We start from the raw sequence: 11082 nt of genomic DNA on the forward strand, positions 1-11082 counted from the left end.
GTGACCAAGTTTCGCACTCAGTTTACTTTATTGGACATTAAACCTACCACACGAATGCGTACAGTGCGTACAGAAGAGAATATTGCGTCTGTTTCTGAGAGTGTTGCTGAAGACCGTGAAATGTCGATTCGTCGCCGTTCGCAGCAATTGGGTTTGTGTTATTAGACCACATGGATGATTTTACGCAAAGATCTTGGTGTAAGACCGTATAAAATACAGCTCGTGCAAGAACTGAAGCCGAACGATCTGCCACAACGTCGCATTGTGAATCAGTGAATGGGCCCTAGAAAAGTTGGCAGAAAATCCGCTTTTTTATCGACAAATTTTGTTCAGCGATGAGGCTCATTTCTGGTTGAATGGCTACGTAAATAAGCAAAATTGCCGCATTTGGAGTGAAGAGCAACCAGAAGCCGTTCAAGAACTGCCCTTGCATCCCAAAAAATGCACTTTTTGGTGTGGTTTGTACGCTGGTGGAATCATTGGACCGTATTTTTTCAAAGATGCTGTTGGACGCAACGTTACGGTGAATGGCGATCGCTATCGTTCAATGCTAACAAACTTTTTGTTGCCAAAAATGGAAGAACTGAACTTGGTTGACATGTGGTTTCAACAAGATGGCGCTACATGCCACACAGCTCGCGATTCTATGGCCATTTTGAGGGAAAACTTCGGAGAACAATCCATCTCAAGGAATGGACCGGTAAGTTGGCCACCAAGGTCATGCGATTTGACGCCTTTAGACTACCTATTTTTTGTGGGGCTACGTCAAGTCTAAAGTCTACACAAATAAGCCAGCAACTATTCCAGCTTTGGAAGACAACATTTCCGAGAAATTCGGGCTATTCCGGCCGAAATGCTCGAAAAAGTTACCCAAAATTGGACTTTCCGAATGGACCAACTAAGACGCAGCCGCGGTCAACACTTAAATGAAATTATCTTCAAAAAGTAAATGTCATGGACCAATCTAACATAAAGAATAGATGAGATTTTGCAAATTTTATGCGTATTTTTTTTTTAAGTTCTCAAGCTCTTAAAAAATCACCGTTTATAATTTATCTTAAAAATGTATAGATTTTAAGAGTAAATTATTTATCTATGGCTTTAATTTTATATTAGTCCTTTTTTTGGTGAAATAGAACGAATTGTTGATTAGCTGTTTAAAACGATTCAAAAATAAACTATAAGCTTTTGAAGGGTCCTCTTCCATATAAACCTCTTCCCAACTCTCCAACGTTAAATACTGAATTAACTTTCCAAAATCGATTTTAGATTGCCTATAATTACGTTTAACGTTTGTTTGCCGAACATTTTTTAAAACCTTGAAGACAATACCCGTCATGCAATGATCAGTAATACCAAGATGAAAGACTACTCCAGCACAATCGTTAAGATCAATTTTTAAAAAACCGACCGAAGATGTGGTCAAGACAGGTACCTGAAACAGGTCTTGTAGGTTCATTGACAAATGACGTAAGTCCATGCTCAGAAATTAGTATATTGTATGCATCTAGGTTGGGGTTGTAAGTAAGTAGGTCAAAATTAAAGTCACCTAATATTATTAGGTTAGCTGCTCGCTCTCTTTTTAAAAAAAACAGAGAATTCTTTAATAAACACTTGTATAGTTTTACAGTGAAGTCTATAAATGCAATTAAAACTAAACATTTCATCACAAATAAAAACAGTAATTTTCATAATATCTGCACTCGTCAAACTATAAGTCTTAGCTCACATTCATACGAATCACGTACAAATACTCCAACTCCACCAGCAGCATACGAATCATTTGTATTGGCTAAAAAATTATAATTTGGTAAACTAAAATTTTGAATTTCATAAGAAAATCTCCGAAACAAATATAAAACCAGGTTTTATTTCAAAGGCTTCAAGGTTACAAGTTAGCAAATCAAAATTACTTCGCAACTGAACTGATACAAGTGCTCAACGCTTCATTGAAAATCGTGAGTGCACAATCAGTAGCATTGTTTTTGTTGACTGATGGAATGCCCACAATTTCAATGGTGTCCTCCAGAAGTTTTTGCTCCCTCCAGTTTAACTTGTTCTCAAGCCCAGTTACTCTACGCTTCTATATTTTCTTCTTTTAAGGACTTTATTGAAGTGAGAGCTTAGGAGACACTATGAACATATAACTATTACACTGAGGTGGTGGCCTAACAGCAGACACTTGCCCTTGAACAACGAGACACGCGCACACTAGGACCGCTCACACAGGACTAACGCACGCAACACATGATCATAGTAGGTGAAGGTATAGAGAGTGAAAGAATTAAATAAAAATAAATAGCAGAGAGTCACAAGTTTTTCATTTTTAAATTAAGACCCATCACTATGAAAAACCTTTTGAGTGATAAGGCGTGTTCACAATCACAAAATTTAAACACAGTTTATTTGAAATTGAAATTAAAAAGAAATAAAAATTTTATTTGTCGTAATAATAATATAACATAATTCGATGATATTAAATCGTACAATTAAATTGATCCTATTTAAACTGAAGGCATGTTTCTCCAAATGTTAAATAGTTGATTTTCGTTTTATATATATATATCGAAATATATATAGGAAGAAATTTAAATTAGTTATGTAAAAAAATAAATTCGTCTTATTTGTCAAAAGCACATTTGACAATCAACTTATCCTTGTAAGACCTAAAGATTGTAAGAAAGTTTATAAGTTAACTGTGTTGCGGTATATATTTTTAAATTTATAACTTACCATGTTGTTGCTTGAGAAGCCGGGTTGAGAAATAGGAATCATTTGTCCACCATTGAAACCAGAAGGCAAGCCACTGCTAGATGATCCACTACCATTTAAACCCTTAAAACATAAAATACTATATTATAAAATACTATAAATAGTAAAAGTTTTATTGACTTACGGAACTTCCATTTCCACCAAGACTGAGGTTTGAGCCATTACTAGATGAACCAATTCCACCATTAACTCCGCCTGGCTGCTAGAAATATAATAAACATTTAATGTGATATTGTTGCTGCTGTGAGAAACTTTTTAAGAACATACCGCACTTCTACCGCCAACTGTCATACCACCTTGTATTTGGATTACACTGCCATTTCCATCACCACCTGATCCCATAGCACCGCTTAGCATTGATCCCTGTATAAAAACATTACCTTATCGAATGGATTTTAAATAATTTAAAAAGTTAACTTACCAAAGTCATACCGTTACCAATGTCCTGATTTAAGTCCAAACCCAAAGCTTGTAATTTAGAAAGTGCTCCTGGGAGATCACCGGAAGCAAGAAGTTGAGCAACTTCTTGGGGGATTGGGAAGTTACCAGGGAATGATCCAGAGTTTATTTGACTAGATCCGGAAATAACCATGACTTGATGTGATCCTGGTTGCGTTGATCCTGGTTGCATTGAGCCAGGGTTATTACCTCCTGGTCCTCCATGTGTGAAAGTGTAATGAATAGAACCTCCTTGGCTTGATTCATCATCTTGGTATTCTGAACTAGGTTCTTCTTCATGGTGTTCCGTTATGATAACTCTAATTGGAATATAAATAATTTGTCCATTTGGTCCCTTAACTTCCTTCACGGGATCAGCTACTGGCAAATTTCCTGTAGGTTTTTGGGAAGACCTTACAGTTATAAGCCACCAAGTAGTTCCATCGGGTTTCTTTACTGGTTTAGCTCCTGGTTGTCCTGGTTTAGCTATATTTGTCATAATGTACTCTATTGTACCATCAGGCATAATAACTGGTTGAACTTCGGGCTTTTGTCCAACGGCAATAGGTGTTTGTCCATTGGGGCTTTGTCCATTAGGTTGTTGTCCGTTAGGATTTTGGCCAGTTGGCACTTGTCCAGCAGGAATATATTGGGGTTCACCGTTTGGTCCTTGAACTTCCCTAACGGGTTCGGCTACAGGCAGAGTTCCAGTAGGCTTGTAAGGGGACCTTACTGTTATAAGCCACCAAGTAGTTCCATCGGGTTTCTTTACTGGTTTAGCTCCTGGTTGTCCGGGCTGACCAATATTTGTCATAATGTACTCCATTGTACCATCAGGCATAATTACTGGTTGAACTTCGGGCTTTTGTCCAACGGCAATAGGTGTTTGTCCATTGGGGCTTTGTCCATTAGGTTGTTGTCCGTTAGGATTTTGGCCAGTTGGCACTTGTCCAGCAGGAATATATTGGGGTTCACCGTTTGGTCCTTGAACTTCCCTAACGGGTTCGGCTACAGGCAGAGTTCCAGTAGGCTTGTAAGGGGACCTTACTGTTATAAGCCACCAAGTAGTTCCATCGGGTTTCTTTACTGGTTTAGCTCCTGGTTGTCCGGGCTGACCAATATTTGTCATAATGTACTCCATTGTACCATCAGGCATAATTACTGGTTGAACTTCGGGCTTTTGTCCAACGGCAATAGGTGTTTGTCCATTGGGGCTTTGTCCATTAGGTTGTTGTCCGTTAGGATTTTGGCCAGTTGGCACTTGTCCAGCAGGAATATATTGGGGTTCACCGTTTGGTCCTTGAACTTCCCTAACGGGTTCGGCTACAGGCAGAGTTCCAGTAGGCTTGTAAGGGGACCTTACTGTTATAAGCCACCAAGTAGTTCCATCGGGTTTCTTTACTGGTTTAGCTCCTGGTTGTCCGGGCTGACCAATATTTGTCATAATGTACTCCATTGTACCATCAGGCTTTATAACTGGTTGAACTTCGGGCTTTTGTCCAACGACAATAGGTGTTTGTCCATTGGGGCTATGTCCATTAGGTTGTTGTCCATTAGGTTGTTGTCCATTAGGTTGCTGTCCATTAGGATTTTGTCCAGTTGGCACTTGTCCGGCAGGAATATATTGGGGTTCACCGTTTGGTCCTTGAACTTCCCTAACGGGTTCGGCTACAGGCAGAGTTCCTGTAGGCTTGTAAGGGGACCTTACTGTTATAAGCCACCAAGTAGTTCCATCGGGTTTCTTTACTGGTTTAGCTCCTGGTTGTCCGGGCTGACCAATATTTGTCATAATGTACTCCATTGTACCATCAGGCTTTATAACTGGTTGAACTTCGGGCTTTTGTCCAACGACAATAGGTGTTTGTCCATTGGGGCTTTGTCCATTAGGTTGTTGTCCATTAGGTTGCTGTCCATTAGGATTTTGTCCAGTTGGCACTTGTCCGGCAGGAATATATTGGGGTTCACCGTTTGGTCCTTGAACTTCCCTAACGGGTTCGGCTACAGGCAGAGTTCCTGTAGGCTTGTAAGGGGACCTTACTGTTATAAGCCACCAAGTGGTTCCATCGGGTTTCTTTACTGGTTTAGCTCCTGGTTGTCCGGGCTGACCAATATTTGTCATAATGTACTCTATTGTACCATCAGGCTTAATAACTGGTCGAACTTCGGGCTTTTGTCCAACGGCAATAGGTGTTTGTCCATTAGGTTGTTGTCCAGTTGGTTGTTGTCCATTAGGTTGTTGTCCATTAGGTTGTTGTCCATTAGGTTGTTGTCCATTAGGTTGTTGTCCATTAGGTTGTTGTCCATTAGGTTGTTGTCCATTAGGTTGTTGTCCATTAGGTTGCTGTCCATTAGGATTTTGGCCAGTTGGCACTTGTCCGGCAGGAATATATTGTGGTTCTCCGTTTGGTCCTAGTACTTCCCTAACAGGTTCAGCAACAGGCAAATTTCCAGTAGGCTTGAGAGGAGACCTTATTGTTATAAGCCACCATGTAGTTCCATCAGGTTTCTTTACTGGTTTTGCTCCTGGTTGTCCTGGCTCAGCTATATTTGTCATCAAATACTCTATTGCCCCACTTGGAGTAATAATTGGTTGAACTTCAGGCTTTTGACCAACGGGTCTAGGTTCTTGTCCATTAGGTACTTGTCCGTTGGGATTTTGTCCGTTAGGTACTTGTCCGTTGGGGTTTTGTCCATTAGGCTGTTCACCGTTGGGTTGTTGTCCAAATGGATACTGTCCATTGGGTTGTTGTCCAGATGGATTCTGTCCGTTAGGTTGTTGTCCAGATGGGTTCTGTCCATTGGGTTGTTGTCCAGATGGATTCTGTCCGTTAGGTGTTAGTCCAGATGGATACTGTCCATTGGGTTGTTGTCCAGATGGATTCTGTCCGTTAGGTTGTTGTCCAGATGGATACTGTCCATTGGGTTGTTGTCCAGATGGATTCTGTCCGTTAGGTTGTTGTCCAGATGGGTTCTGTCCATTGGGTTGTTGTCCAGATGGATTCTGTCCGTTAGGTGTTAGTCCAGATGGATACTGTCCATTGGGTTGTTGTCCAGATGGATTCTGTCCGTTAGGTTGTTGTCCAGATGGATACTGTCCAGTTGGTTGTTGGCCGTTAGGTTGTTGTCCAGATGGATACTGTCCATTGGGTTGTTGTCCAGATGGATTCTGTCCGTTAGGTTGTTGTCCAGATGGATTCTGACCTTCAGGTTGTTGTCCAGATGGGTTCTGTCCATTGGGTTGTTGTCCAGATGGATTCTGTCCGTTAGGTGTTAGTCCAGATGGATACTGTCCATTGGGTTGTTGTCCAGATGGATTCTGTCCGTTAGGTTGTTGTCCAGATGGATACTGTCCAGTTGGTTGTTGGCCGTTAGGTTGTTGTCCAGATGGATACTGTCCATTGGGTTGTTGTCCAGATGGGTTCTGTCCATTGGGTTGTTGTCCAGATGGATTCTGTCCGTTAGGTTGTTGTCCAGATGGGTTCTGTCCGTTAGGTTGTTGTCCAGATGGATACTGTCCATTGGGTTGCTGTCCAGATGGATTCTGTCCGTTAGGTTGTTGTCCAGATGGATTCTGTCCGTTAGGTTGTTGTCCAGATGGATACTGACCAGTAGGTTGTTGCCCGTTAGGTTGCTGTCCAGATGGATACTGTCCATTGGGTTGTTGTCCAGATGGATTCTGTCCGTTAGGTTGTTGTCCAGATGGATACTGTCCATTGGGTTGTTGTCCAGATGGATTCTGTCCATTGGGTTGTTGTCCAGATGGATTCTGTCCGTTAGGTTGTAGTCCAGATGGATATTGTCCAGTAGGTTGTTGGCCGTTAGGTTGTTGTCCAGATGGATTCTGTCCGTTAGGTTGTTGTCCAGATGGGTTCTGTCCATTGGGTTGTTGTCCGGATGGATATTGTCCAGTAGGTTGTTGGCCGTTAGGTTGTTGTCCAGATGGATACTGTCCAGTAGGTTGTTGGCCGTTAGGTTGTTGTCCAGATGGATACTGTCCATTTGGTTGTTGTCCAGATGGATACTGTCCATTGGGTTGTTGTCCAGATGGATTCTGTCCGTTAGGTTGTTGTCCAGATGGATACTGTCCATTGGGTTGTTGTCCAGATGGATTCTGTCCGTTAGGTTGTTGTCCAGATGGATATTGTCCAGTAGGTTGTTGGCCGTTAGGTTGTTGTCCAGATGGATACTGTCCATTTGGTTGTTGTCCAGATGGATACTGTCCATTGGGTTGTGTTCCAGATGGATTCTGTCCGTTAGGTTGTAGTCCAGATGGATACTGTCCAGTAGGTTGTTGGCCGTTAGGTTGTTGTCCAGATGGATTCTGTCCATTGGGTTGTTGTCCAGATGGATACTGTCCATTAGGTTGTTGTCCAGATGGATACTGTCCATTGGGTTGTTGGCCAGATGGATTCTGTCCGTTAGGTTGTTGTCCAGATGGATATTGTCCAGTAGGTTGTTGGCCGTTAGGTTGTTGTCCAGATGGATACTGTCCATTTGGTTGTTGTCCAGATGGATACTGTCCATTGGGTTGTTGTCCAGATGGATTCTGTCCGTTAGGTTGTTGTCCAGATGGATACTGTCCAGTAGGTTGTTGTCCAGATGGATTCTGTCCATTGGGTTGTTGTCCAGATGGATACTGTCCATTGGGTTGTTGTCCAGATGGATACTGTCCATTGGGTTGTTGTCCAGATGGATTCTGTCCGTTAGGTTGTTGTCCAGATGGATACTGTCCATTGGGTTGTTGTCCATTAGGTTGTTGTCCATTGGGTTGTTGTCCAGATGGATTCTGTCCATTGGGTTGTTGTCCAGATGGATTCTGTCCGTTAGGTGTTAGTCCAGATGGATACTGTCCATTGGGTTGTTGTCCAGATGGATTCTGTCCGTTAGGTTGTTGTCCAGATGGATACTGTCCATTGGGTTGTTGTCCAGATGGATACTGACCATTGGGTTGTTGTCCATTAGGTTGTTGTCCATTGGGTTGTTGTCCAGTTGGATTCTGTCCGTTAGGTTGTTGTCCAGATGGATACTGTCCATTGGGTTGTTGTCCAGATGGGTACTGTCCATTGGGTTGTTGTCCATTAGGTTGTTGTCCATTAGGTTGCTGTCCAAATGGATATTGTTCACTTGGTTGTTGTCCATTGGGATTTTGTCCATTGGGTACTTGTCCGTTGGGATTTTGTCCGTTAGGTACTTGTCCGTTGGGATTTTGTCCTGATGGTATTTCTCCAGTAGGAATATATTGGGGTTCTCCGTTTGGTCCTGTTACTTCCCTAACGGGATCGGCTACAGGCAGATTTCCTGTAGGCTTGTAAGGGGTCCTTATTGTTATAAGCCACCAAGTAGTTCCATCAGGTTTCTTAACTGGTTTTGCTCCTGGTTGTCCTGGTTCAGCTATATTGGTCATCAAATACTCTACTGTACCACTTGGTGTAATAATTGGTTGAACTTCAGGCTTTTGACCAACGGGTCTAGGTGCTTGTCCATTGGGATTTTGTCCATTAGGTACTTGTCCGTTGGGATTTTGTCCGTTAGGTACTTGTCCGTTGGGGTTTTGTCCTGATGGTATTTCTCCAGTAGGAATATATTGGGGTTCTCCGTTTGGTCCTGTTACTTCCCTAACGGGATCGGCTACAGGCAGATTTCCTGTAGGCTTGTAAGGGGACCTTATTGTTATAAGCCACCAAGTAGTTCCATCAGGCTTCCTTACTGGCTTTGCTCCAGGTTGTCCTGGTTGAGCTATATTTGTCATCAAATACTCTATTGCCCCACTTGGAGTAATAATTGGTTGAACTTCAGGCTTTTGACCAACGGGTCTAGGTTCTTGTCCATTAGGTACTTGTCCGTTGGGATTTTGTCCGTTAGGTACTTGTCCGTTGGGGTTTTGTCCAGATGGTATTTCTCCAGCAGGAATATATTGGGGTTCTCCGTTTGGTCCTGTAACTTCCCTAACGGGATCGGCTACAGGCAGATTTCCTGTAGGCTTGTAAGGGGACCTTATTGTTATAAGCCACCAAGTAGTTCCATCAGGCTTCCTTACTGGCTTTGCTCCAGGTTGTCCTGGTTGAGCGATATTTGTCATCAAATACTCTATTGTCCCACTTGGCGTAATAATTGGTTGAACTTCAGGTCTTTGACCAACAGGTATAGGTTCTTGTCCATTGGGATTTTGTCCATTGGGTACTTGTCCATTGGGATTTTGTCCAGATGGTATTTCTCCAGCAGGAATATATTGGGGTTCTCCGTTGGGTCCTGTTACTTCCCTAACGGGATCGGCTACAGGCAGATTTCCTGTAGGCTTGTAAGGGGACCTTATTGTTATAAGCCACCATGTAGTTCCATCGGGTTTCTTTACTGGTTTTGCTCCTGGTTGTCCGGGTTGACCTATATTTGTCATTAAGTACTCTATTGAACCACTTGGTGTAATAATTGGTTGAACTTCAGGCCTTTGACCAACAAGGATAGGTGTTTGTCCATTGGGATTTGGTCCAGATGGAATCTGTCCATATGGTATATACTCAATTTGACCATTTGGTCCTGTTGTTTCAACTACAGGTTCTTCCTCAGGTAAATCTGTTGGTTTTTGGGAAGATGTTATGGAAATCAGCCACCAGATTGATCCGTCAGGCTTTTGTACTTTCTTTGCTCCAGATTGTCCAGGGCGAGCGATTCTTGTAATCAAGTACCAAATAGATCCATCGGGCTTGATAATTGGCTGAACTCCAGGCCTATTTCCAATGGGCCTTGGTTGTTTATACAGTATATATTGGATTTCGCCATTTGGTTTCCTTACTTCCTTTACAGTTTCTAAAATAGGTAAATTGCCTTGGGGTTTTCGTGTAGATGTCGTTGTTAGCAGGTACCAAATAGATCCATCTGGTTTACGCACAGGTTTTGCTCCAGGTGTTCCCTTTGAAGACACCATCGTTATCATCCAAATAATAGAACCATCTAATTTATGGACTTGTCGGATTCCAGGCATATTTCCAATATTTATATATCTTATTATTGTTGTGATAGTTGTCACAGTTGTTTGGGTTGGACGATTTCCGTTCCCTTGCCAGGAAATGGATTGTGATCCCCCATTGGAATTTCCGTTGCCAGAGTTTCCGTTTCCAGAGTTTCCATTTCCAAAGAGTCCAGATCCTAAATTGCCCAATATTTGAAGTGGGGCAGTAGCTACGTTAAGGATTCCATTAGCAGCATTAGAAATAATGTTGTTTTGGCCTGAGCCTGAACCTGATCCTAATCCAAATAACCCGCCTCCTTGGTTATTTTGTCTAGAGTTTCCTCGGTTGCCCTGAGCAAAAATTAATAAAACGTTAACATGGTAAGTCATATAAAATTTGAATTTATGGATATTAATAAACTTACGAATAATAATTGTGCCTCCGAGTGCCCCGCAAGAGCTATTGCCACAACAGCTGCAGCCAATACGAAATAATTCATCTTTTCTTTTTTTTTCTATACCAGGGCTTGCAATGATTTCATCAACTGCCCAATTGTACTGAATACCAATTGAAGAAAAATTTCGCCTTATATACTCTCGAAAACGCTTGATGCCGAAAAATCTGTTATTAGATTTCAAACTTCGGTTATTTTGTTAAGAGTTGTTTTTTGTTTTTTGTTTATTTTTATTTTATTTTTGCGGTTGTTGTTTGATTTGAATTTTGTTGTTTTTGGAAAATCTGGCTTACTTTTTGACAAAGTCACTGGTGAAACTCGAGATACATGTTTTGATATTAGTATTAACAAATATGAAACAGAGGTGGTTGTTGATCTACGGCAGTTGTTTAAATTTTAGAAGCAAAATTTCCCTGACGACAATATAAAGCTATTTGTTTTAAGCAATGAGAAATTTATGTTTTCCACTTC

At 41.7% G+C, this 11082-nt stretch overlaps 1 protein-coding gene across 2 annotated transcripts; it reads right to left on the reverse strand.

The window, feature by feature from the left end:
- Positions 1–2401: 2401 nt before the first annotated feature.
- LOC129941274 (aggrecan core protein-like) lies at positions 2402–10727 on the reverse strand. 2 transcript variants are annotated; one of them, XM_056049864.1, is made up of 6 exons: positions 10582–10727; positions 3194–10507; positions 3040–3135; positions 2897–2971; positions 2734–2835; positions 2402–2666 (listed from the first exon to the last, which is right to left on the reverse strand). In XM_056049864.1, exons 1-6 carry the CDS (start codon positions 10654–10656, stop codon positions 2652–2654), a joined length of 7677 nt encoding a protein of 2558 aa, XP_055905839.1. In that variant the 5' UTR covers positions 10657–10727; the 3' UTR covers positions 2402–2651. The 2 variants fall into 2 exon arrangements, with proteins under 2 accessions (XP_055905839.1, XP_055905838.1); XM_056049863.1 differs by having other exon boundaries at positions 2897–2974.
- Between the last annotated feature and the right edge of the window lie 355 nt (positions 10728–11082).

This window comes from Eupeodes corollae, chromosome 1, assembly GCF_945859685.1.
Source record: "Eupeodes corollae chromosome 1, idEupCoro1.1, whole genome shotgun sequence".
Classification (NCBI taxonomy): domain Eukaryota; kingdom Metazoa; phylum Arthropoda; class Insecta; order Diptera; family Syrphidae; genus Eupeodes; species Eupeodes corollae.